The following is a 27,976-nucleotide window of genomic DNA, read 5'->3' as shown; positions in this document are numbered from 1 at the left end:
GCACAGTTAGCACTGCATCATCCGGACAGAAGTCTGCATTTGTGACGTGGAGAACAATAGAAATCGAGAGCACCATTCCTTGGGTGGAAGGATGGAGATGGGGCACTGGGTGGTGGTAGGGGATGTGGAAGGAAGCAGCAGTCCCTTGGAGCCTCCAGAGAAGGGAGGGCTTCGCAAGTCCATGTGGTGAGGAGGAAAGCCCCACCCCAGGGGGCAGGGCCCCGTCTCCAGCACCAGCGGCCACTTGGGGTCTCAGTCATCAGCTGACCATGGGCTCCACATCTGCCTCCCGCTCAAACTCATCCTGGATCTCGTCTGTACTTCCTGAGTCGCTGCTGGTCACAGAGCTGGGGGATGGGGAATTTCTGGAAGGCAAAGAGAGAACAAGAATGGGGATATTTAGGAGGTAGCCTCGGGACCCCTGAAGATTTCAAGGAGTTGGGAAGGCTGAGCGGCCAGCCTGGAAATTTTCACCTCAGAGCAGGATCCTACTCTCCAACTCTGCCCTGTCACTGCTTTGCTCAGAATCTTTAAATCTCTCGAGTTGAATGTGGTTCTCCAGACCTCTTGGCACCCCCTGCGCCCCTAGCCTTGAATGGGTTTGAGTGCTGTGGCTCTCTAGACTGAAAGCTCCCTGGGAGCAGGGACCAGGGATTAAATTTGATTCTCAACCTCCAATCATCTAACACAGGTCTGGATACAGAGTGATGCTGTTGTGTTCCATTGAGCCAAACCCGACTTAGAGCAACCCTACAGAACAGAATAGAACTGTCCCATACGATTCCTAGGCTGTACTCTTTACAGGAAGACATCAGCAGGTCTTTTCTCCAATGGAGCTGTTGGTGGAGTCGAACTACTGACCTTTCTGTTAGCAGTGGAACACTTAACTGTTGCACCACCAGGAATCCTGGGTATATAGTAGATGCCCAGTAAACCCCAACTAGATGGGTTTGAATACGGACTCTGTGACTGAAAAGCTGAGAGTCCTTCGGTAAGTTACTTAGCCTTCCTAACTGTTAGCACCTCCCGCTGAGTAAGAGAGTTAATACAAGTTCTAGGGCATTAGAATAATTTGAGGAATGGCTAATTGAGGGTCTTGCATGCACTGTTTCCCACAAAGCTGTGTCTCTGTCTCTTAAAGCCTACATATGAACCACATAGTACTACAGTCATAGTAAGAAAACATCTAGTTTGTGCTCTGGGCCTAGCATTTTCCCTGCATTCACTCATTTTATTACGAGACTGTCTCCCCAATAAAGCCACATGTTCCTTGAAGGCAGGGACTCTGTCTTTGTGTTCCCCTGAAAATCAAAGGTGCCTGGTACTTGCCACTCTCCTGAGGAGAGATGGAGCCCGCTCTGGGTTGGATGATGGGAAAGAAAGGGAAACTGCTTCCTACAGACAAATATTAGCCCAATGAGCAATGGTGGAGACAATGGCTATCCACTCCCTCTCCTTCCCAAGTCAGTAGAAAACAGAGTCTAAGTGCCAGGAGGCAGAGGCTGTGACTGTTTTGTTCAGCCAGGTATCTCCATGGTTGTGCACATAGTAGGTCTTCAATAAGTAATGATGAACCAATGCGAGGTTTGCTGTGGCAGCTAACATGAAATTAGATATGTGAGACACCTAATATTGGATGGATGGATGACAGTTGATTAAGTGGATGGATCATTGGATAAAAGGAAGGATGGATGGCTGGACGGATGAATAGAGGATGGGCTGGGTGGATGAAATGTGGCTAAATTGCAATCCCACTCATTCCCCTCAAATGCCCCAGCACTGAGGCCCCAGGAAGGGCAGGGCTGGTACCTGTCTGCAGAGCCTTTGATGAGCCGGCGGCAAGTCTCCATCTGCACATCCAGGCCCCGCTTCATACTGCACATCTCCATGTATTCGTGCAAGTGGCGGTTCATGTCACTCTTGGCTGTAGCCAGCTCCAGCTGAGAAGAAGCCATGTGGGATACGGGTGAGAATGGAGCCCTGGAATCCTCCCTCCTCACTCCTCAAGCAGTGGTACCACTTAGGCTACTACTCCTCTACCCTGGGGACCCAGCCTCATGGACATCATGGCCTCTGAACCCATCACTCTGACCTCTGCACACTGGTCCACAGTGTGCTTCCAGTCAAAGGGGAATGGATGGTTAGGTATCCCACGGATGCCTTCCCTGATAAACCCACTAGTTCAGATTACCCCACCAGCCTCAGCATCTCTGGACTCCTTACATGGACTTGACTATAAAATCCCTTATGTGTCTTCCGTGTTTTTGGCCCTTCTCTGTTTTCAGTATGATAATGGCAATGACTCTCATTTACAAAAGCGGTCGAGCATACGGGCTCTGGAGTTAGATTGAATCTGGCTTCCTAGCTATGAGATCTTGGGCAAGTCACTTGATCTTCTATTTCCTCATCGTCTCCTCCTTAAAATGGGAACAGTACCTACACATGGGGTGGTGGTGTGGCTGCTGAGGAGGACGCACTCAGTACTTTGCATCACTGTCGCTATCTCAGATGAATTTTTAAAGACAACACAATTCTGGGGCAGGCTGGGATTGTTACCCCCATATTTCAGATTAAGAAACTGAGGTTTTAAAGATGGTGTGACTTGCCCAGAGTCAGGCAGGAAATTGGTGGGCCTCCTGATCCCGATTCTGTACATTTCTCACTCTGCCGCCCCTGCCCATGGATGTACTTCATCACCAGGGACTTCAACCCAGTGACGTGCTGTTGAACCTTTCTCCCTGTCGACAGCCCAGGTCCTCACCTCGATCTGCCCTATCGTTTCCTGGTACTCCTTGTCTCTCGTTTTGAAGAAGGACTCCGTCTCATGGATCAAGTTGCCCAAGTTTTCCTCTTGCTGAGAAATAGAGAAAAGGGGACGATTTAGTTGGGTGGTGGGGGTCACTGAAAGTTGCAGGGATGAGGGAAGACTGGAAGGAGGAGCTAGGTGAATGCCCGCCCCCTCTGGGAAGCCGGGTCATGGCTTACCTCCCCCTGCAGGTCATTGGTGGGATTGCAGTTGGTGAAATCCTCCCAGAGCAGCAGTGTGTCTTCGTTTTCTTCCCAAGTCAGGCTATCGCAGTCATCATCAAAATCAAAGGTCTCCCGCCTAAGTGGATGGCAAGGAGGACAAGAATGAGCCGGCGCCATGCTTGGGGGGGGGGAGGGGGTACTGGGAGAGATAGAGGCAACAGACAAAAAAAGACTAGCTAGTGGCCACAGGACACCTCTTCCTGATGCACAGAATTGAACAAACGCCTTTAAAATGCAGAATGTATTTACATATTATTCATACAACTAAAATGGATATGTTAAAGATGCTAGACTATAATTGTTGTTGTTAAGTACCATGGAGTCGATTCTGACTCATAGCGACCCTGCACAGGGTCTCTGAGGCTGTAAATCTTTACAGGAGCAGAAAGCCTCATCTTTCAGCCTCATCTTTCTCCGGCAGAACTGCTGGTAGTTTCAAACTGCCGACATTGAGGTTAGCAGCCCGTAGAGACTAAAACTATTTTCCCAAGTCCCATCTTATGATTTTTCCCCCCATTCATTTCCCAGCTATTTCCTGAGTCCTTACTTGGAGTGAAATGACTTTTGCGATCTTCTCCATTGACTTGGGAAGGTTGGTGTCTTTTAGACAAGGGATATGCATAACTCACACAGCTAGCAGAAACTGGTGCTCAAAACCAGATCTTACTGTATCCTATGGTCTTTTTTTTTCTTCTTCTTTCCCCTGGTAACATCACCAGCATCTTATGTGCTAGGGACTGAACTGGCTTATATTACCATGCAATTTGTTTCATCTTCATGACAACCCTATGAGGTAAACGTGATTCTTCTTCTTTTACAAATAAAGAAACTGAAGTTTAAACAGTTAGGCGGCCTTCTTGGCCAACGCCTGCTGGAAAGTGAATTTGAATTCAAAGCCTGCATGATTCCAGGGCCTCTATCTTCTTTAGACAGGGCCCTGTGGGCACAATGGTTAAGCGCTTGGTGGCTAACTGAAAAGTTGTGGCTCGAACCTACTAGTAGCTCCGCAGGAGAAAAGAACTGATGATCTACTCCTATAGTGATTGTTCTCCTTATTGTGTGCACGTTGTCGTTGTCACTCCCAACTCATAGTGACCCTGTTGGTGGTGGTGTTGTTATTAGATGCCATCGAGTCCGTACCGACTCATAGCGACCCTATGCACAACAGAACGAAACACTGCCTGATCCTGGGCCAACCTCACAATTGTTGCCATGCTTGAGTCCACTGATGCTGCCACTTTGCCAATCCATCTTGCTGGGGGTCTTCCTACATGACAGTAAAACTGCCCCCCACAGGGTTTCCAAGGCTATAATATTGACGGGAGCAGGACGCTAGGTCTTTTCCCCCAGAGCTATTGGTAGTTTTGAACTACTGATGTATCATCTGTAAGGATTACAGTTTGGCAAGCCCTATGGGGTAGTTCTATTCTGTCATAAAGGGTCACTATGACTGGGAAATAACCCAAGGGCACACACCAACAACAGTGACAACTCTTCATTGGAACTGGAAGCAGGGGGACCAACCCACCAGGTTTATCTGGAATTGAAGGGTATCTCAGCAAACACTGGTTGCCCCATTGGAAGGAACCTTAAAGATTACTGGTTGCCCCATTGGAAGGAACCTTAAAGATTACTTTGTCCAACATAGATGAGAAGGTTAACTAAATAACTAAATCACTTGATCTAGTAATCAGTGACAAAGGAGGGCATAGATCCTGGCTCTCCCGATTCCCATTCCAGGGCTTTCCCAATTGCCTACACTCCCTCCCTCAACTCCTTCCTGGATCCCCCTGGGCACTGCTCCCAATAGTACACAATGGACCAGACTGGGAAGCCATGGTCAGAGCCCAAGAAGAATTTCTAATGAAAAGCTGCCTCAAGCCATGTGGCGCCATAGGATGAACACTCGACTACAAGGTAGGTTTGCACGGCAAGGTTGGCGGCTCAAACTCACCAGCCACTCCTCGGAAACCCTATACAGGGTCGCTATGAGTGGAAACTGACTAGATGGCACTTTGAACAAGAAAGCCATGCCAAGCAGGTTCCCTGCCCAAACGCAGTTCCTGCTGGAGCCTGTAGGTGGCTCTGTGAGTCCAGGAATCAGAGCTGGGGGATGTGGGAACAAGGAGTGGGAGGCCAGAGCCCGAGCCCCTGAGGTCTACCCATCACCACATCACATACTCAACTCCTGACTTCACTTCCTTTCCAGCATCTGGGGGTTGAGAAAAACTACCGCTGAGGGAAAAGACAGGAAAATGGACAAGAGGAAGGGCTTAACTGAGAGTCCCTCCCTTGATAAAGTTTGATAGTGGGATTGAGGAGGAAGGTCAGCATGGGGGGAGAGGGAGCAGAGAAATTCTTCTTCTCCTTGGTCTGAATCCTAAGCAACCAGTTTTGATCAAAACAAAATACAGTTCTAACATGGGTATATTATTCAAAAGCTTCCCAAGAACTGGTCAGGGGCAGTCTCTCCTTGAGTCTCAGTCCACAGTAAAGGTAGAGGTCAGAGGGAGAGCCCAGGCAGGACCTCACCTGGGGGATAGGGGAAACAATGTAAGGACAGCCTTGGCTGGAATTACAGCCAGGGCAGTAGGCATGGGCTGGGGGAGTTTTTTTTTGTTTTTTTTTTAACTTAGGCAACTTTGCAGCCAGACAAATCTAACTGGATATTGACTCAAATGAAACTTGTCAACACAAAGGCACCCATTTGTGCAGCATCTGTTCTTGGCCTAACTGTGGGCTGAATGCTCTTTTGTATCCACAAGGAGCATCTGTCAGTGGGCCCCTCTCTGCAACCCCCTGCACTTGGCTCTCAAGATGCATCCCTTTGCTTAGGGATTTCCAGGTAACTTTATTAAAACGCAAGGCAAGGATTTCTTTAGAGAAACCCATTAATTCCACCAAATCAGCCCAGCTTCCGGTCTCTGGAGACACACAAGCCTATCCCAGCCTCAGAGGGATGCCGAGAGAAGATCTAGACCCAACCAGCAGTCCTTTTTAATAGCCCCTCATTGTTCATTAGCAAAAATGAGAATATGAGTTTTACAGATGACGTGGAAAGATGAATTGAGAGTCTGGGAGGCTCTATATCACCTTCAAATAGCAAACCCCTAAATACAGTTCTCCCTATCAGTTCTGGTTCCAGGGGAATGATAAGTACAAGGGCCTCTCAGGAAAAGGAGCTCCTATCTGTGCCCCCCATTGCTACTCCTGCCAATGCCTCTGGTCTCCCCACCAGCCAGCGGGGCTCAGCTGATAAAGGCACCTTGACAGGGAAGCTATACAGAGGAGGCAGAAGAGGAACAGCTCTTCCAAGGATAGGGCAGAGCTCTGGAGGTGTGGCTATCACAAACTGCTGTGTGCCCTTAGGCAAGTCACTACCCCTCTCTGAGACTAATATAAGGAAGAAGTTGGATCAAGGAGGGATCTTTGGACTCTATGATGCTAAATTTTAATTATGGTGTTGGAGGAGAATATTGAAAGTACCATGGACTACCCAAAGAACAAACAAATCTGTGTTGGAAGAAGTATAGCCAGAATGCTCCTTGGAAGCCAGGATGGCCAGATTTCATCTCTCATATTTTGGACATGTTACCAGAAGGGCCCAGTCCCTGGAGAAGGACATCAAGCTGGGTAAAGTGGAGGGTCAGTGAAAAAGATGAAGACCCTCAACAAGATGGACTGACACAGTGGCAGCAGTGTCACGTGAGCAATGGGCTCAAGCGTAGCAATGATTGTGAGGTCGGCACAGGACCGGGCAGTGTTTCGTTCTGTTGTGCATGGGGTTGTCAGGTCAGTGCCGACTGGAAGGCACCTAACAACAACAACAACAACATTATGCTAATTGCAGCCTCTAACCTCTAACCACACCCAGCCACTGGCCACTGACCCAGGTAGCCTTGCAAGGTGAGAGAACCAGAGTCCCAGCTTTGTCACGTATTAGCTGAAGTGGTCTTGGTCAAGTCGTTTCCCCACTGAATGTCTCAGTTAAGTGGGGTGATACCCCTATCCCCCAGTGGATGATCTAGAATCAGTGAAATCCTGTTGGGAAGCACCTCACTTAGAGAGAATGCCCAGTAAAAGCCAGGAGCTCTCCCTCAGCGGGTGTGGTAGATCCTAGTGGGAAGAAACTAGTGGGAGGCTCTAAGACTTGGTCAAGAATAGTCCACAAATGTGACCGCTGTCCCGGCGTGGTGTCAACAGTTAATGTGCTCAGCTGTTAACTGAAAGGCTACAGAGCTCTGAGTCCACCCAGAGATGTCTGGGAAGGAAGACCGAACAATCTACTTCCAAAACTCCCATGATCACAGTTCTGCTCTGACACACACGGGCTAGCCATAAGTCTTGTGGTAACTCTAAACAGCTTGGCCCTTTCTGGACTCTGAGGTCATCAGACATAGACTCTTCTAAACGTGACCAGGGAGAGTGCAGCCCAGTAGCCTTTTCTTCTCATGGGAGTCAGCAGCCCTTCCCCCAGCTGAAGCAACTCTTTCCTCCCACCTCTGTCTGTCCATCTGCTATCTTCGAGGCAGTTCTCCAAAGGTGAGGAAAGAGAGAGGCAGGCAGGTAACAGAAAGGACAGGGACAACCTGAAGAGCACTGGCTATGCCCAGTGGCAGTGACCGGCTCCTAGCAACCGTGCTGTGGGGCCCAGGGAGGACAGATCAACTCAACTTTTCAAGAGAGGCTACAAGTGTGAAATCGCCCAAATTCTAAATGCTGAAAACAATTCTAGTTCTTTGAAAGTACTGTGCTGGCAAAACAAATATACCCACACGGCCTCCTTTCAGCCCAGCCCACCCTATGCCTTAGCTATGTTGGGTGGGGGTGGAACAGGAGCACTACAGAGTTTGGGGGGTGGCACTCACAGCTGGTTGAACATGCGCTTCATCTCATCTGTGATGTTCATGGAGCCAACCTCATCATCAGAGAACCGGTTCACATCGCCTTCCTGCTCAGAGATGTCATCATCTGAAGCCGCCTTCCGTTCTTTCTTTTTGGGGACCACCTAAGCCAGAAAAGAAGAGATCAAGGTAACTGGTGTGTTGGTGGTGGGACTGGGGAGGCTCTGCTGGGATTGGGGTGGGTGTGCCACTGAGGAAGGGAGGCGGTATCCGATAGCAGATGGAGCCTGGAGGGTGGCAGGGGCAGGGACGATGCGCAAACCCTCTAAGAAGCAGGCTGCATTAGCAGGAAGCGTGAGGTGGGGGACATGCAGCATGGATACTTCAGCACTTCTGCATACTTCTGCCCTGGGAGGCCTACTGTAGAGGCTAGTCCTTCACCAGAGAAGCAGCCCTACAATTTGGGGAGCAGAGTAGGCCAAACCAGGGTGCAGAGCCACCGGGGACAACTCAGAGCCAGCCAGAGAGATGAAGAACCCCTCACAGAAGCCAAGACCACACCTCACATGCAAAGGCAATGGGCAACAGCCCAAGGAACACGGAGCTTCCGTTCCAAGCAGACAAGACACGGGCAAACAGCTGCAGAGCTGCCTCCGGCTTCCCAGCAGGGGCCAGCAAGAAGGCACAGAGGGGAGAAAGGGCCTCAAAAAGCCCACATCTCACCCAGCTATCTCCAAAGTCACATTATTTACAGCAACAACACACCACATGGCCCTGGGCTCAAGCAAAAGCCACACCACAACCCAAAACTGAAGAGGCAGCCTTTGAGAATGACATGTACCCTTCGGTCAGCTGAACTGGGAGGACGTCACCTCTCTGGGCCACAGGATGAAGAGTCAGACTAGGTCACGGGGTGAGAGGGACTACGCTATCCAGTATTGTATATTCTCCAGGGAGGGTGAACCCTACCTCTTGGGGAAGGGAAGTGAGCAGAGCGTCAGGGAGTAAAGGGCTGGGCAGGAGTCCAGGTCAGGAGTGCTCTGGGAGGAGTAATGGTGAGCAGGGGTGAGCAGGGTGGCCCTATTCACCTGGAAGATCTTGGACACGTCTTCCGAGTTCCGCTGCTGTGCGACATCGCACAGCTTGGCTGTGATATCAATTCGGCGGCAGATGTCCATGTCCACCTTCATGGCTTTTTCTTGGATCTTTGTGTCCAGGTCTGTCATGGGCTGCAGGGAGGACAGCAGGGGGGTTATGTGAGCACCAAGTGGCGTCAGGATATGGGGCTGGGCAGTCCACAGAGCCCAAGGGAGCTCTGAGCTCTTCCTAGCGTGAAGGGCTGGGTCAGCGCTGCTCAGACTGAAGGAGGGCTTTGGTGCCCAGTGGACAATGTGAAACCATGTGTGCTGGTCTCCCTAGGTTAGAAAGCACCCTTTCTGCAGCACACAACTCATGTTTATTTTATCAAAGCAAAGAACAAAGAAAGACCATTCATGCTATTAAAAGACTGCGCTCTTCCCCAATCTGTCCCTGACATGGGTGCCTGGCGGGGTAGCTCAGCTCTCTTGCCTGGATTCCTCTCACAGCTGTCAGTGGGGTGGCGTGGGGGGATCAGCTAGAATGGGGGATCCCTCTGGATCCAAATGAGGAGACACCAGGTGGCCTCCACCTGGGGGAGGGAGGGTTGCCTTCCAACCACACCCAGCCCCATGGTCCCTTAGCACGAGGACCCAAGCCAGGCTGAATCACCCCAACTCCTTCTCCGTTCTGCCCACTCAGTGAAGGTGGCAGGAAACCCAGGACTCTTCACTGCCAAGAGTGCCCCCACCACGGTTCTCAGAGGACCCTGGAGTGTCAAAAGGACACACTGGCCTTCCTAGACACTCCAAGCAAGCCTGAAGGAGGCCACTGGGCCTGGCCCCAGTCTGCCAGTCCCCCACTCTACCCAGACACAGAGACCACGCTCACTACCCGCCCTCATCAATGACGAGCTGGGAAGGAGCCTGACCGGAGCACACACAGACCTTCAGAGGAGCCCTGGGGAGGGCGGGATGGGTTAAGCGGCAGATTAATGCATCTCTACTCAGACGGAGGGGAAGCGGAAGTGAGGGGGGCGGGGCGGAAGGAGGGCGCCGGGTCTCCGATGCATCGGTCATCCTTTCGGTCAAACGCAGCAGCCAGGATTCTAACTAGAAGCCGAGCTCCGGCCCGCCTCGGAGTGTGAATGAAGCATTTTGCATGATGGGGATGGGGGGCGGGAAGGGCCATGACACCTGGGGGGGGTCCGTCGGTGGCACTTACATCACTCATGAGTCCCTTAAACACCACCAGCTCGGCTTTGAGCCGCTCAATCTTCTCGTTCATTTCCTCCTGGATGGCATCCGCCTCCTGAGCTGCCTGTGGATGAAGATGGGAGGTGTAGGGTGGCTGGGCAGGGGACTTGGACGGACACTTGAGTCCAGAACCCCAGGTACCCGACGTTCACCCAGGCAGGGCACATCATGGCTGGGAATAGGGTGCCTGAGCCTCCAATCAGCCTGGCTTCCCACAGAGGCCTACTCAGCCAAAAACACTTGAAGATGACTTACTGCATGGGAAACTCCCTGAGCAATATGAAGAGACAGTAGGTCCATGAAACAAACGATTCCAGCATATCAAAATATTAGGCTGATTGATACAAAATGACCCTTTCTGATCTCAAAAAACAGCAATGTTCTATGTTTCAACCTAATACATGCACGCGGTGTAGGTGCGTGTTTGCATGGAAAAAGCTGCCGGAGGTCATTTTGAGTTTATTCTCTATGCTTTTCTGAATGTCCCAAATGTGTTACCATAACCGTGTTTTGTTGTTGTTGTTAAAGGTATTTTTATAATTCAAGAAGGAGGGGACATTTGCTCTTTTCCTTCCATGTACCTCTATGATTTGAATCTATCATGAATTTTTTGAAAGAGAAATGCTTTCAGTATCAAAAAGAAATTAAAAAAAAAATGTTTTTGAAAGAGCCTTTCTTTCACACCTTCTCATGGAATCACTATTCTTGTTCCCAATTGACTTACGGGGGAAACTGAGGCTGCTCAGGTTACACCACAGGGGTGAGCAACCCAGCCAGAGCAGCAAGAGGGGGGATCCACAGAGCCTGCCACAGAGAGTCCACGGGTGCTAAGCACCCACCTGCTTACACACCCACCCTCTCTCTCCCAGGCATTCAGCCCCGAGTCACCCAGCAAGCTGGGGGCAATGCTGAGACTTGGACTCAAGCATCCTAGCTCCCCTATCCTAGTATCTCTGCAACATGGTGTTGTCCGTTCCCACCCTCTTGACTCCATAGAGGCCCCAGAAGGTAACACAGAGGGGAACACTGAGCTGGGAATCGGCCCCATGAAGTCTGTGTGCCTCGGCCACACGGCTCTCCATCATATCTCTTCTGGTTGGAACCTCTGAGGACTCTTACCTCCTGGAGCGTGTCCACCATGGTCTGCAAGTTCATGCGCTTGGCGAGCTCCTCCTCCCATCTGCAAGAGCCAAGAAGGACAGACAGTCAGATCGTGCATTTCCTACCACAGTCTGACCAGCAGACACAAAGCCAGCACGCACTCTGGGCCGGTCCTGGGCTGAATGAGGAAGGTATAGAGGTAAATGCACCCTGCCTGCTGCAGAGCTCCCGGTCTAGGGGGGTGGGTGGGAAGGCAGCCAGCAGGACACACAACCACAATACAGCAGGTGGCGGCAACAAGTATCATGTCTCAGGTGTGTGCTTCGCTCTGAGGGGAGACAGAGGTACAGGGGACCACCACCGCTCTGTACAGTACCATACAAATGGCGCTGTCCCAGCAAAACTGGCCCTCAGAAGTCTGACTAAAGATAGCGCCACACTTGGGCTCTACTTTGACTCAAGAAATAAACTTAATGAGCTAAGCATTACAACCTTAGATCGACTTGACTACCGCCTATCAAAACCAACACAGAAATCTCCTACCTAGGTATTACTGTTCCGTTTTACAGAGGAGACTACCGTTCAGAGACGTGAACTATCTCTTCCCAAAATAACAGGTATTCAGTGGTGGGGCTGGGAGTCAAACTGAGGTACGTTTTATTATATTCAAATTAAAAAACAGTACATATGGAGTCCATGGCACTGGGTTAGTGCACTGGACTGCAAAGTTGGTTTGAACTGCAAGGTCGGTGGTTCAAGCTCACCAGCTGCTCCTCAGAAATCCTATACAGGGTCACCATGGGTCAGAACTGACTCAACGGCACTTAACAACAACAACAGCATGTGCTAGGCCCACCACTTGTCTGTCAGTCTGTTTTACTGTGGTGGCCCCACATATTGCTCTGATGCTGGAAGCTACATCAGCAAGGTCACCCATGGTGGATAGGTTTCAGCAAAGCTTCCAGACTAAGACAAGGAAGAAATGTCTGGCAAGCTACTTCAGAAAATTGTTGTTGTTGAATGCCTTCGAGTCGATTCTGACCCATAGCAACCCTGTATAGGGTTTCCAAGGAGCAGCTGGTTAGCTTGAACCACCGACCTTGAAGTTCAAATGACTTTGCAGTCTGAAGCATTGGCCCACAGCGCCACCCTAGCCCATGAAAATGCTCTAGATCTCAAGAGAATCTGGTAGCATAGTGGTTGTCAGGGCATTCTTCTCCCATAAAGATTTACAGCCTCGGAAACCCTAAGTAGGGTCACTATGAGTCAAAACTGACTCCACAGCACAGAACCACCACCACCATAGTGTTGAAAGAGAATCCCTGAGGGTGGAAGACAATGAATGCCAGCAAGTGGCAGACGTGAGGATGCACTGCACAGCATTTCTTTCTATTATACATGGGGCAATCACGAGTTGGAACCAACTACAAAGCAACCAACAACAAAAGCACAAATGTGCCAGGCACGGTTCCAAGGGCTTTTCCATGCACCACCTCATCTGCACACACTGGTTGACGCCGAGTAAGAAAGGACAGAGAAGGCACAACCAGGGTCAACGTGTGTCTCCACCTCAACTCAGGGAGGAAGCAGTTCCTTGGGATTGTGTGCTAATAAATACGATAACCGTCATCCTGTCAGCTCACTTTTACTGAGCACTTACTTTGTACATGGGAGTCCCTGGATGGTACACATAGTTAAGAACTTGGTTGCTAAATAAAAGATGAATGGTTTGATTCCACACAGAGGCACCTCAGAAGGAAGGCCTGCTGATCTGCTTTCACAGAGTAGAGTTCTACTCTGACACACAAAGTGGACTTAATGGCAACTGGTTTGGTTTTTGTTTGTTTACTGTTGTACATGGACGGGGCCTGGGTGGCACAATTTCTAACTGCTCAGCTGCTAATCGAAAGGTCAGCAGTTCAAACCCAACAACCGCTCCAGGGGAGAAGCTGTGGCATTCTGCTTCTTTGGTAACCCTATGTAGGAGTTCTACTATGTCCTCTAGGGCCACTGACAGTTGGAATCGAATCAACAGCAATGGATCTGGGGTTTGGTTTTGATCATACATGAACTCAATCCTTATAGCAACCCTATGGCAGAGGTGCTCCCTTATCCTCACAGTCAAGGTAAATCGAGCAAGGCACAGAGTCACATGACAAAGGCAGAGCGAGGAAGGGTGGAGCAGAGACTTGAACTTAGGCAAGAGACACCAGAATGAGTGCTCCTAACCACCTCCAGGGCTCCCCTAAACCTGGAACCATCAAAGTCCAGAGGGCCCCTCACGCAGGAAGCTAGGGCAGGTTCCTTCCCTCCCTCTATCTTGGGGCAGACAGACACGATGCTCCCCTTCCTTACCCATTGCCACCCTCCCGACAAGGCCTCAGAGCAGGGAAGTCTGGAAGCCTTTTAGGATGCTGTGAGGGCCAGCTAAAAATAGGCCAGAGGGGAGGAATGGATGAAGTGATTACATCACCGGCTTTTGGAAACAAGAGAAAACGGATACTGTTTGCACACACAGAGGAAAATTCCTCCTCTCTCCCACACCAGACGCCTAGCCAGGGCTCCCAGAGGACATACGCCCTCCCTCTGACTGGTTGGCTCTAGTCTCTCAGCAGCTCCCGACGGTCACTGCCAGACTAGCTACTGGGAGCTTGGGTTCCAGGGTCCAGAGACAAGAGGGACTAGTGCTAGGGAAGAGGCAGAGACTATCCCACTGGACCCATTACACAGATATGGAAACTGAGGCCCAGAGTGTACAAGCAGTTTGCCTAAGGTCACCCCCTATGTCAAGGGCCAGCCCAACATGGAGGGGCAGGAACCTCACGTGGCGAGAAGTTTGCAGGCCGCCTTACCCCACCCAGCAGCACCGGCATCCAGGGCTTCCCTCCAGGGAGGAGAAGGCCCTGAGCTGAATCATCTCTCCTGGCCGAGCTGCTCTGCTGGAGGATGGAGACTGGTGGCTGACCACGGCACTGGCTGCAGCCTGGCTTCTGGACCACTGTGTCTCACAGCAGCAGCAGAAACAGCAGAGATGGTGAGCAACATGTTTTCTCCCTTGGTTACATGTAGCTGGTGCCCAGGGACCTCTGAATGATACGCACACCAGTGGAATGAGGCACAACACCCGCTCCCCACCATCTTTCCTTTGATCGGCCTTCTCATGAGAAAGGTGGGGCAGAAGTCAGCGCACCCATCATACCAAAACCCATTGTCACTGAGTCGATTCTGACTCACCGCAGCCCTAGAGGGCAGAGTAGAAGTGTTCCTTCGGTTTCTGAGATTGGACACCTGTATAGGAATGGACGGCCTCAACTTTATCCTGAGGAGCAGCTAGTGGGTTTGAACTGGTGACCGTGTAGTTAGCAGTCCAACACTTAGCCTACTGAGCCATTAGGGCACCTTACCTATTGCACAGGTGGGGAAAATAAGGTCCAGAGAAGGAAAGCACTTTGCCCCATGTCAACCCATGACTTTGGATTTGCAGACGCATTGGCAGCAGCAGCAGCAGCAGCAGCAATTTCTTAGGGAGCACAGACTGGGCCCCACACGCTGGGCTCAGTTCCTGGGACACATAGCACTTTCTTTAAGCCTCATTATGAATTACTACCCCAAATCCATTCTGCAGATGACGAAGTTGAGATTCAGAGAGGTGAAGTAACTTGTCTAAGGTCACACAGCTAGGAAGCAGGGAGCTAAGACTCTCACCTAGGTGGGTCTGGTTCTAACCCATACTCTCAAGCAGCGCACCTCAGACTGCAATGTGCACAGGTTCCGGTTAACATGCAGCCCCTGATTCAGCAGGTCTGGGGTCAGGCAGAAGCTCGCCCGGGAGCCTGAGTTCCCACACGGACTGGACATCAGATGGAATTTTGAGTAGAGAGGCTCTCAGTGACCACACAATCCAGTCTCTCCACCTTCGCCTCTCCCTCCTACCGCCCAAGCCCCGAGTTCTGCACACACCCCACGCCTCACTAGTGGCGACTGAGCCTCATCCCAGCAGATGAGCTAGCACCAAGGATTTCGGGGTGTGGGAGTGTGGGCAGTGGACTGGCCTGCTCCCAGGACACTAAAGATGGGCCCTGACATATGGGGAGCAGCTGGCATGCCAGTCCAAACCTGCTGCTCACACCGACCGACCTCCCAGCAGCAGCAGGGAAAACCTGGCTCTCTCAGCTCCAATGTTGACGGTGCAGAAAAACTTTGCCCTTCAGCTGCTGTGACGACCTGGGGTGAAAGGATGGGTGATGTGTTTCTCAAGGTGTCCAGACCTTCTGTGTTCCCTGCAATTCAGCCCAGAGGGAGAGAGCTCTCAGCCTAACCAAAAACTGGTCAACCAAGTTGTTGCCTCTGAAATTTCAACACCTGCTCCCCAGACACAATCACGTCTTCTGACCTGGATCTGCCCACAGAGAGTACAGTTTCAGCAGGGAGGGTGTTTCAGGCAGAAGGAAAGCCTGAGCAAAGATGGGGGGTGGGGGGAAGGAAGTCATGGGCCAGTAGTCCTGTTGGCTGCTTAGAAAGGGACACACCTACTCTGTCTGGGTCAAGGGTTTGGGGAATGTTGTGTCCTTTAAGCTGAAGCAGCTTCTGTTTCTGGCTGAACTCAAGAGGAGTAACATGACTTGTCCAAGGTCACTGCTGCTGGGAAATTGTAGAGCCTGGATTCAAACCCAAGTCTGGACGAACCCAACTCCTGCAATGCCTCTAAGACAGATCTAGAAGAGGATTGGAGCAAACAAAGACAACCTCGGTGGCAGGAGGGTGACAGTGCCTTCCTCAGGCATCCAGGAACTGTTCTGCCATACAGGGAAGTGAGGGGGCTCCTTCTGGTTGAAAGGACCCCAGGATACCGGGGGACCTGCCAATGGAGGAAACTGGGGTGACACACATCCCAACTGTCTGCAGGAGGCTGGGGCCTTTAAATAGGTCTGCTATGTCCTACAGCTTCACATGCTGTGAAGTTAAGGAGAAACTCCCTCCCCATCTTAGAGATGGTGGTATGACATGGAGTCGTTTCCAACTCATGGTGCCCCTGTAAAGGGTTTCCGAGGCTATACATCTTTATGGGAGCAGAAAGCTTCATCTTTCTCCCATGGAACAGCTGGTAGTTTCAAACTGCTGACCCTGAGGTTAGCAGACTAACTCGTAACCACTACGCTACCAGAGCTCCTTCCCTCCCCTCATCTCACAGATGGGAAAATGAAGGCAAACAGTTTTAAATGAGCAGATTTTAGCCTAGAAGGGATAGTGACATACATATAAGCTGGGCTTATGACAAATGTTTTTGTTGTGACAATTACATTGTTGTTGAGTGCCGTCGAGTCAGTTCCTGGTTCCGACTCATAGCGACCCTGAATCCCTGAATAGGGTCCCCAAGGAGCAGTGGGTGGGTTTGAACCACTGACCTTGTAGTTCACAGTTCAGTATTTATAGTGTCACACCAAGAGTCTATAGCTAACTATACGGATAGTGGTACTGCAGGATAAGCACTCGACGACAAGGTCAGTTGGAACCGTAAGGTTGGCAGTTCAAACTCACCAGCTGCTCCTCAAAAACCCTATACAGAGTTGCTATGAGTCAGAATCGACTGGATGATACTGAACAACATCAACATATATATAAAACAGTACATTTCTGCCGAGATACTACACAAAATTTTATACACAGTCATCTTAGTGTCACCGCCTCTGACGGTGTCACCCAGTATGCTACATCCCCCGACCCCCCTCCCCATTCAGTGATATCACTGGAACTGGGGGGTCCAGCCCTCCCTGCTGCTCAAAGTGTTGGGATAGTGACCTCATGACTATGTACACTCCTTGCTCTGAACACACTCAGCACTTGGTAAGGAGTCAGGTATCACTGAATACGTCGAATGAATGAATGAATGAATGAATGAATGAATGAATGAATCCAAGCAACCTCCTACTCCCCTCCCCCCATCAGGGCTTCATCCACATTCCCAGAGAGAGCCAGGCTCCAAGCTCTGTCCACTGTCCCCAGATCTCTCTCCCAAAGAGGCCCGGCAGGGGGAGGGCTTCCAACACAGGAAGTGGGCAGGGAGAAGGAGAAACCTTCCCTCTCCAGCTTCCCACAGCCCTCAGGGGTTGTGAGGACAATGATGCAGGGAAAGGAAATGACTGCAATTGAGCTCCTGGCCGGGGCCATCATCTTAGAAGGAGCTCATGAGAAAGGCTAGTGGCCTGGAGGGGGAGGTGCCTTCCCAGCATTCCTGAAACTCCACACGGCAGCCCAATGCTGGACAGAAAGTCTTGGCTGGTCACTGGGGGCTGGGGGTGGAGGGGCAGCTTCAACTAGGCCCCTTCTCTTAGCCAACACTCACAGTCACAGTCTTCCCACCCCCACCCCGCATCAGCTTATGATGACACAACCCCGAAGTAAAGGGGCTGATAAAGCCCAGCCTCCAGAGACAAGGAAATCCACACTGAAGTCACTGGCAGAGTCTGACTCAGATTTTTCACTTCCTGTCCTGACAGATAAAGGGGCTCAGGACTCCAGCTCCAGAAGAAAGTGGGTACAGCCCCAGCAAGGCAGTTAGGCAGCCCCAAATCCTAGGGGTCTCTGGGGCAAACCCTGCCTCTACCACTTTCCAGCTCTGTGACCTCAGGCAAGTCTTTCACCATCTCTGGACTTCAGTTTCTCCACCTGTAAGATGGGGAGATATGGGATTCATTTCAGAGAATGGCTGTGAGAACTACATGCGGTAGTAGTAGTAGATGAAACTGCAGCCCAAAGCAAACAACGAATGTTTCAGCGGTTCAATTTGAATTTTAGAGCTCCCATGCTCCAACGGCAGACAGGGCTGGGAGGGAGCCACAGGAATGGCCCACGCCTTACTGGGGAAGATGCGGCACACCCAGGTAGACTCACTCAGGTGATGGGAAAAGAGCTCAGGTGAGGCTGGGCCACAACTGTCAGTGGAAAACTTCATTCTGGGCCAAGCGTAGGCCTGGCCTCTGGCGGAAAGCAGGTGGGGGTAAAGGGCAGCTTCCTCCTTGTGGCTACAAGCCGGGTGCCCTGTCTGCCCCACCCTAGAGCCCTCCCACCCCCCACAGCAGGGCTGGGTGCAGCCTGCTGGGACCCAGTGGTTCTAATAAGACATTTCTCCCAGCCTGTCCTCCTCAGTTCTATTTCCCCTATGCCCAAATGCACATAGGCAGCTGTCCCACCCCTGGTGGGCAGAGCGCAGGGCAAGGCCTTGCCCAATGCCTCACTGCTGACCACAGGCCCCCAGACAGGCAAGTTCTTTCCCAGAATAATGCCTGGGCTGCAGGAAGAACAGGGGCAGAGAAGGGGGCTTTCTTTACATGAAATCTCACAGAAACGGATGGCAGTATAGATTCAAGTGGGCTCTGGAGGCAGGGCTGTGCCCTTCCCCCACTTCTGCTGAGTCCCTTCCAGAAGGAGCTTAAAAATCATAGATTGAGTCACCTTCCTCATTCCACACCACACACCGCCCCCCCCCCCTTCTTAATACCACAAACAATCATGCTCATGGCGGGAGAAAGAATACAGACAGGCAAGAGAGGCATTAGAGTGGGGTGGGGCTGGGACTACCATGCTGGGAGCCTATCACTCCCAGGGAATCATTTCTAATAGCTGGCATCCGTCCTCCTGGGCAGCTACATACAGAAGTACATACAGGGTCCTCACATCCAGATGTCAGCCCCCGGCCCCCTTATTCACCTGTCTGCCCAAGTCCCCATGTCCTTCCTGGCATGGGTATCACTACCGCCTGTTGACTGTGCTCCCCAGCTCCACGGAGTTCATTTCCGGAGAAGAAAGCCCTCGCAAACAGGCCCACCCGCAACCCAGTGGCCCAGCCGCATTCTGCTACTGCAGAAGGAAACACAAATTAAATGCCAACTGATTGTCTCCACGGAGGAGGCATTAATTTAATGTGAACACTTAACCAGGGCAGCCGATTCCATTACAGACGGCCGGAGCACAAGCTTCAAGAGGACCATGGGGCCAGGACTGAGAAGCCATGGCCTGGAGTGTTTCCCCACATTACAGACACACAGCCCTGTCACCTGAAACATCAGCTTCTCCAGGGACCCTGTGGGCAAGGTCTGTGTGAGGTGCTCAGGGGTGGGCAAGGGTCTAATGTCCACAGGCAAGCACAAAGTAGAAGGGAAAATGCTGGGCTCCAGTCCTAGCTCTGTTGCTAATTCACTGTATGACCGTGGGCAAGTCCCTTCCCCACCCTGAGCCTCACTCTCCCCAGCTGTAACCTGGTCCCTAAGAATCCCTGTGGATGTGACAAATGCAGGCTCTTCGCAGAGGCTGGATGTGGCCCTTCATGCAGCCTTCAGGGACACCAACTCAACATCTTGGGTAATGGCATCAGGACACCAGACACCCGCTGACCGATCCCTCTCTCCTTTACTGACAAGCAGGGGACAGGGTGTCAGCATGCATGCCTTCATTTATTTTCCCATTCAGTCATCCCATAGTCAGAAGTCTTGCAAAGTCAAATGGTAAGAGTCTCTACCGACCTCACTTGAAAGGGCAGACGCAGAGAAAGCAGTCTGCTGCTATGTGAGCCCCCGAGGGCCTGCTTATTTCTAGCTAGGGCCTCAGTTTCCCTCTCTGTAAAATAGGGATTACAATTCCTATTGGTAGGGTTCATAGGGAGTCCTTGGATGGTGCATATGGTTAAGCGCTTAGCTACTAACAGAAAGGTTGGTGGTTAATGGATTTTCCCAGTAAGGAGGAGAAAGTGGACCCTGCCTATAGGCATAGACAATGGGCATGAACTATCTACAATGACCCCATACCTGGCTCCTGATGACCAATGAGGCCCACACAGCCAAACCGGAAAGCACCTTCCATGCTCCCTTAACAAAGTCTCAGAAGCCAGTAAGGACAGTAGGCCTTGAGTTCAAACCAACGTGTGTCACGGAGAGACCGGGATCTCGGAATCTCAGAACTTCTAATCTCAGAAAGGTGTTCTTGCAAATATTCAATGGAGAAACGGATGACAGGTGCCTAAACAGTGGACGTCATCATTGATTACATCTCATCCTCATGACTTCCTAATATTTGCCAGAGATGGAGAGAATGGTCCAGAATCACACTCTGAGTGACAGCACCCGACGTGACCCCAAAATCCCCATGCTGCTCTTGATTATGAGGATAATGAGCTAGACATTGCTGTGGCCTGGCTGGGTGACTGGGCTGGGTGACACATGGGGCCAGGGGTGGGAGAGAAAAGAAACCAGATGCTAATGCCACTTTTGTGGACTGAATCCTGTTCCCCCCAAATCTGTGTCAGCTTGGCTGGGCCCTAGTTCTCGGTGGCTCGGCAGTTATGTGATGATGTAATGTGGCAGTATGTGATCATTCCTCATGATGCGATCTGATATGACAAACCAATTAGAGGATTAAGGATAGGATATGCTACCTTTAATCCTATCACCACCCTGATCTGATGTAAGGGAGATTCTCAGGGGTGTGGCATACAACACTTTTCATCTTACAAGAGGTAAAAGGAGAGAGAAGTGGGCAGACACAGAGGACCTACTAGCACCAAGAAAGAACAGTCTCAAGTGGAGTACGTCCTTTGGACCCAAGCTCCCTGCACACTGATTCAGATGAAGACAGATGCCAAGATGTACGGAATGCTGAAAGGGGACAGGACCTCCACCCAGAGCAGGCACTCAAATTAACTGTGAGAGAAGACATTTCAGTTTGTTGAGAGTTCTCCACTTGTGGTATTTCTGTTACAGCAGCCCCAGACAACCAAGACAGTCACCAACTCCTCCTGCCAATAAAGCCTGGGAAATGTCCTACTGCCACCCTTCACACCCCTCAAGCGTACTCAAGGGTGAATGGGCACCTACTTGGCCCTTTGAGGTCTGTCACTGACAAAGACCACCACGACAGGCAGGACAGTCCTGCTGTTCTCGGGGCCTCACCCTGACAGGCACAATCCCAGATCATAGGGTGGCTTCCTCGGGCAGAGGAGGACCTGGAAAAGGTCCTGGTCACTGCCCCAATGCCACCTGAGCCACCTGTGCCAATTCCCTAGCAGCATTAGGACAGATGCAGTTTCCCAGGGTCACTTCCTATTTTTTTGTCTCTGTCTAGAAGCCCCACATGAGTGGGCACTGCCCCTCATATCAGGCCACTCAAGAAGGAAACAGGTTCACGGAGCATCTCACAGTAAGCAGGGATTCACGGGTCCCACACTGCAGGAGACCAGGAGGTTTCTTTTGCATGGGTGAGTTCACCTTCCACACCTCATACTGGGGACCCTTTCTGATTTCCCAGGACGAGTCAGCACTCACGTCCTGAGCTGCATCCCAGCACACAGGATGCCATCATGGGTTTTCACTCCTCATCTCCACTGCTCCATCACTTTGCTCCCACCATCTCTAATTCTTACCACCGCTCTGTGAGTCAGGCGTGAGCATTCCCACTTTACAGATGAATAAACTGAGCCTAGACAAGTCCCTTCCTGAGACAGGTGGAATGATCTGCTCAAGGTCAAACCCAAGTCCTCCTGATTGCCAGTTTGTGCTATCTTTCAGTGATAAGGGCAGTGCCTTATCAGTTCTCATTTCTGCCCCTAGGACATTGTTCAGAAATGCCCCAAGTTACAATGCCAAGGCAAAGTGCACAGATGTGTCCACCTGGGACCACAGACTATGAGTTAGAAAAGGCCAACCCAGCCAGGGTGCTTGTCTGCCTGTTGACTCACCTCTCAGGAACCCAGACCAGGATGCAGGAGGGTCGTCACGTCCCTACCGTCCTCCCTAAGACTGAAGGTGCCACATGACTCTAGTATGGGGGAGCTCACAGCCCAGCCCCCCATGCTACCCCTATAACCTGCTAAGACCAGCATAGGATGAGTATGGGGGAGCTGCAGCTTCTCATCGGGCCCCACCCACTTAGCTTTCTGTGCTCCACAATGACCTTTTTCAAAAGCAGGGGCTAAAGGAACAGCCAGAGTCCAGGAATGGTACAAATGGCTAACACGCTCAGCTGCTAATTAAAAGGTTAGATGTTCGAGTCCACCCAGAGACACCTTGGAAGAGACCAGTCATTGACACTCCGACAGAGCACAGCTCTACTCTGACACACAAGGGGTTGCCGTGAGTCGGAGTTGACTTACGGGTTACTGGAAGCACCTACCACGTGAGGCTGTTGGACTAGATGAGTCATCATATGTTCAGCACTTAGACCAGAGCCCAGCTCCTAGTGTATGTTCAGTAAATGGCAGCTGTGATTACTCATGGAGTACGGTCTTTGTACTGTCTTTCCGGGCATGGAGGGAGGGCGGGTGGCTCAGCTTGGGGTAGCAGCCTTGCCAAGTAGACTGGCCAAGTACCTGGCAACACAGGCAAGTTGCTTGGGTGCCAAACCAGCCCCCTGCTACCAATGCCTGGTAACACATGAGGCCATTAAAGATGAACAAGAGGACTTCTTATGTCCCTCGTGTCTAATTCAGCACCACCTCTGGGTACCTGACATCAGAATGGCCACCAAGGAAGCCCGTGAGGGATTCTAGAGATGTTTGAGCATCTGCCTGAGGTTTCATCTTCTTTCCTCTGCAACAGAGTCAACAAACACCTCCCAAGTGTCCACGTGGGAGCCGAGTGCTGGGCACAGGAGTGGAGTAAGAGCAGTCCCTCCTGGTCTTCCTCCCCACGAAAGTGTCCGGAGCTGTCTCTAAGACAGGCCCTTGGCTCCACGAGTCTCAACCCAACAGGTGTGGGTCTGGGTGCTGATGGGTGCTGTATCTTCCTCAGGAGATACAATCTGAAGCCAGTGCTATAGAACTCATCGTGTGAAGCAGGGAGTTCTCTGCCAGCTCTGCCACTCTGCCAGTCTCTGCCAGCTCTGCCACTCGCCTTCAGCCACCCTCCTCTCTCCATCTCAGTGCCTGGGCCTACCTTACATGGGGCAGATGATGGGTACATTGTGTGCATCCTTGGGACCCTGTCTTCCTTCCCAGCCCCGGAAAGCTTCCAGAACCTCCCACCTCCACCCTAGCTCACCACACCCTCAGAGTTAGCTGTTCTCAGCCACCAGGTTCGGGCTCTTGTCCAAGTCCAGGGTCAGCAGGGGTCTGGCCCCCAGGCCTCTGATCCTGCAGGCCAAGAAGCAGGAGGGTATGAGGGCCCCACCCAGGAGTATATTTACAGCTCTGAGAAAAACAGCAACTCCCAAGGCTATTTCGGAACCCTAATGTGCACTTTGGGTCTCTCGTTGTTTATTCCAAGTGACTATGCCTGCAGGTAAGCATGGGGCCCTGTGGGCCTGGCATTCCATGCCATCTCCCCATCAGAGCCATGTCACTTGCATGGAGTATGCTGATTCACCGCAGCAACCCTGGGCCAACTGCCTGATTCCAAGTATCCCTTATCATCTGCAAAATAGACCAGAGGTGGCACACACGCCCCTGCCCCGGGTTTAAACCAAGGCTCTGCGGTCTTGAGTAAGTCATCTCTTCAGGACTCAGTCTCCTCATCTGTAAAATGGGGAGAATTGTCCCCACTTGGACTGAATGAGGACAGGCAAGCCCACAGGTTCCATGGGCAGTACAAAAAAAAAAAAGAAAATCAAACAACATGGGATACCACCCTCCACCCCACCCCCAGAAAGTCAGGGCGGGAGCACAGAAACTCAGGCCATTTGTAAATAAGATAACTGAAGCTCAGCAGGTATGGGGATGTGCCCAGGACCACGCAACCAGGCAGCCCTAAGTGGGGATTTGAACCCAGGCCAGTGTGACTCCAGGAGCCATGTGCCTCCTGTGCCTAACCACAGCAGGAGTAAGAGGAGGGGACTTTCCTGCATAGTCACTAGGGAGGAAGGAGAGATGAGAGGCAAGGATGAAGGAAACCAATTACATACGGGGTTTGTGCAACTGAGGCTGGCTCGTGGCAGAGCCTGCCTGTAATGCGCAGTGTTGAAATTGTCAAAACTGGCCCGGGGAGGTGGCAGGCTCCAGGCACAACTAGAACAGGTAATTAAGACTGTTAATGGCTTGCACCAAGTAAAGGATTAGTGACTAAACACAGCTCAAGGGGACGGACTCATTACACTGTCATGGCAGGGCCTGAACATACAACTCAACGGTGGGCCAGTGGGGAGGACGGAGGTGGGACACTGGGATGCATCCCCCCTGCCCCTCAAACACACCCAAGGAGTGTGCCTCTTACCCAAGATGGGAGTGAGAATGAAATAGAGCAAAGATGCCCAGAGAACCTTTGTTGTTAAGTACCATGGAGTCGGTTCCGACTCATAGTACAGGGTTTCCTAGGCTGCAAATCTTTACAGGAGCAGAAAGCCTCATCTTTCTCCTGTGGAACAGCTGGTAGTTTCGAACTGCCAATCTTGAGGTTAGCAGCCCGATTTGTAACCAGTATGCTACCAGAGAGCCTTTAGTGACAGCAAAGTCCCAAGCATGGCATCTTATTGTTACTTCACCTTTCTTGCCTCTGTTCTGCTGTTGGGGAAACTGAGGTTCACAGAGGTGAGGTGTCTTGCATAGGGTCACATATTAGTTAACAGGATAAGGTGGTATGGCTCTGTAGGATCAGCAATGGATTGCTATCCACAAGGTTGGTCTTGCAAACCCAACAGCCACCCCTTGGAAACCCTACACAGGGTTGCTATGGAGTCAGAACTGACTCAAAAGCACTTAACAACAACAACATAAGTTGTAGTATGTGCCAAACATTGCAACTCATTTAATCCTCACAACAGCCCTATGAGGTAGGTACTATGCGTATGCCCATTTTAATGATTAAAAAACTGAGACCCAAGGAGGTGAAGCAACTTGCCCAAGGCCATAGAGTTTTAAGTGGAAGAGCTGGGACTTGAGCCCAGACAGTTTGGCTCCAGAGCCCAAGTTCACAATCACTAGGCTTTCCTGCATCTGCTCTCCTCACAAAGTGGCGGGCACTAGATTAGAACTCAGGTCTGTCTGGGGTGCTAGCTCCCATTGAGAGTCTCCAATTGGACAAACAAGTTTGTAAGCTGGGGCTGTGGAGCAGTGTGGTAAGCAGCACTCTGCCTGCACTGACTTGCTGTGTGACCCTGGACTGACCTCCATACATCTCTGGGCCCATTTATACAAGGAAGTCTGACTGCCCTGGGAGCTTTGAGAGACCCTCTGTGTACAGCAGCTGTCCCCAGGACATCAGGAGTGTGGTCAGAGGCAGCCTGCCCAGTGGGCTCTTTCCCAACTGTCCAAACCTTCCAGGGACAGGCAACCTGGTCCACGCCCATCCCAGCATGTCCACAAAGCCAGCAGGCGGGCCTCCTCCTGGAGATTTTGCCTGTGGACAGATGGGGGACATGCTGCAACTTTTGTCAGGCCAGATGGCCTGGATGGCCTGAGGGGCCAGGACACCAGCTGGGAGTCCAGCCCCTGCAGGCAAAACTGTTTAACCCCTTCCTGCCCCAGCCACAGGAGCTGGTCCTTCTTGGAAACATATCATTGGTGTAGCCCAGGCCTCTGTTCCTCTGTCTTTGAGACAAGGGGTCTCCCTGGACCCTGAAGGGTGAAAGGATAAAAGGAGCCACAGGACGGGTGGGAGTGGAGGAGGATGCTCTGGACCACCAGGAATCTGCCAACCCCAAAGAGGGAACAGTAAGGGCATATGTTCCGGACCAGGGCACTGCTTACCCTCACCAAGCTGGAAACCCCACCACTGCCCAGGGAAGGGAAACTGCCCCACGGGCTTAATGAGAGCAGGCATGTGGCAAAATCTCTCTGGACCTCAGTTTCCTCATCAGGAAAAATGGGATAGGCTGACTGCTGGGCTCAGAGCACCCCATGACTCCAGGAGAAGGAATGTTCCCTCCCAGGAACTTGTGGATCCTAAAGAGACCTTTCTACACCAAAAGCAGGTCTCAACAGGTGTGCATGACTCAAGACACAGGCTCCCCAGGAAGCTGAAGAGAGAGGATTTCAGGCGGGAAGCGGGCAAGCTTCTGAGGCTTCATAGGGAATGGTGCTGCCTGGCCAACTTGGGAAGGCGCCTTATCAGGCTTCGATGGCTGCCCACTTCCCAAGGTTACAGAAGACTACACAAGGGATCATGGCTAAAGACCGGGGGGCATTTCCCAATGGGAAGGGCCCTACGGACAGTGGAAGGCAAGTCAGCCAGGGCCGTAAGATTTTTCATCAGGATTTGCAATGTCCTAGCCTCAAGGCAGGGGAGGAACAAGAAGACCTCTGCAGAACCCCCTTGAGGACAGGAAGTCAGTGCCCATCAAGGAAAAGTAAAGTAGGGCCTCGAGTCTCTGTACTCTGATGTTAACAGTGTACCTTGAACATGGACAAGTTCAGCTACAGCATGGGCACTTACGCTGGTCCACCCAGTAGCTCTGGACATCTCTCAGGCATAGGCTGTGAAGTCCTTCTGAAAAGCCCAAGAATACATCAAAATACCCAAGGAGGAGAGAGCTGGGCCAGAAGGCTGGCAGCAGAGAGTCAGAACAGTTGTGTCAGCCAGCAGCACAGGGCAGGGTCTGCAGTCCTGGCTTTGACTGCCAACTTGCTGTGCAGCCTTGGGAAGTCCCTGCCACTCTCTGAATGAAGTGTCTTGTGGGAAAGGACTAAACCATCTCTAAGGACTCTTCCAGCTGACTTAAGCATTTGGCAAGCTCCCTGGGCATCATAGAGCATTGTCCCCAAGGCCCAAACATAGGGCCTGAGGAAGGGAGCACAGAAAATGCTGGATAAATGAATGAATTAATGATTACTGATCAAATGAATAATTCCTAAAAAAGAAGACCAGAGTGTCCTAGGTGTCCTTACAACAGTCTACAAGGCCTCTCTGGAATCACTTTCCCCTAACTACAGACCTTCCAGCTTCCAACCCTCTTCTCTAAATTGTACATACATGTACACACAACTAAACACACATGCCCCAAACACAGTGACCCAATTCTGAATCCTGTTCAAAGCCGCAAGGTTTCTCTGAGTCATCTGACCCCAGAGTCTAGGGTATCTTGGTTTCTGATGCCACCTCCCAAAGCTGGGTTCAATTTGAGACTCAATATTTGGGGGGGGGGGGGGACACGGACACTTAAGGTAGAGAGACCCAACTCCACATGTCAGCTCTGTCATTTCTGAACTATGACAGGTAAGTCATTTCATTGTGAGCCTCAGTTTCCTCATCTGTGCAATGGCTTAACCATAGCTACTTTTCAGGTATGTTGTTGAGGGTCAAGAGACAGTCTCTATGACTCACTCAGCACTACACAGAGCACGTAGGGGGCTCTCAGGAACTGGGTAGTAGTGCCTATGAGCTCACAGCGTCCCTCTTTGGAGGCGCTGAGGCCGAGCTAAGCCTCCCAGGGCTTGTCTGCCCCACTCTTCCACTTGGTTTCCCACCTTGGAGGGTGATGTGCCCAGACTTACAACAGGCAGAAGCTACAAAGCAGCCTTTGTCTTACAGATGAAACCCTAAACCCACAGCCCTGACATCAGCCCAGGAAAAACAATGCCAAGACAGCCTTTGACGTCACACACTCTACTTGGTCTGGGAGCAGGCACTTCACCCACCAGGTCCCGCGGAGGCAATCCAGAGGCTGAACAGGGGCTCAGAAACCACCTACCGAGGCCCTACAGAGGCCTGAGGAGAGGTGCGGCAGAACTTGAACCCTGTCTCCAGACTCAGA

The 27,976-nt window shown here is 51.4% G+C and overlaps 1 protein-coding gene across 1 annotated transcript in view; it reads right to left on the bottom strand.

The window, feature by feature from the left end:
• Positions 1-259: 259 nt before the first annotated feature.
• The window catches only part of IFFO2 (intermediate filament family orphan 2), a 41,656-nt gene continuing 13,939 nt past the window's right edge, over positions 260-27,976 (bottom strand). The window contains exons 2-9 of the mRNA XM_006866330.1: positions 11,327-11,387; positions 10,176-10,271; positions 8,963-9,103; positions 7,899-8,038; positions 2,986-3,106; positions 2,762-2,854; positions 1,810-1,940; positions 260-365 (exon numbers count right to left, since the gene is read on the bottom strand). Coding sequence (XP_006866392.1) covers positions 260-365; positions 1,810-1,940; positions 2,762-2,854; positions 2,986-3,106; positions 7,899-8,038; positions 8,963-9,103; positions 10,176-10,271; positions 11,327-11,387 — 889 coding nt within the window. The remainder of the gene's footprint in view (positions 366-1,809; positions 1,941-2,761; positions 2,855-2,985; positions 3,107-7,898; positions 8,039-8,962; positions 9,104-10,175; positions 10,272-11,326; positions 11,388-27,976) is intronic.

This window comes from Chrysochloris asiatica, unplaced genomic scaffold (genome assembly GCF_000296735.1).
Source record: "Chrysochloris asiatica unplaced genomic scaffold, ChrAsi1.0 scaffold00090, whole genome shotgun sequence".
NCBI classification, from domain to species: Eukaryota; Metazoa; Chordata; class Mammalia; order Afrosoricida; family Chrysochloridae; genus Chrysochloris; species Chrysochloris asiatica.
This window is presented reverse-complemented; position numbering and strand designations above follow the sequence as displayed.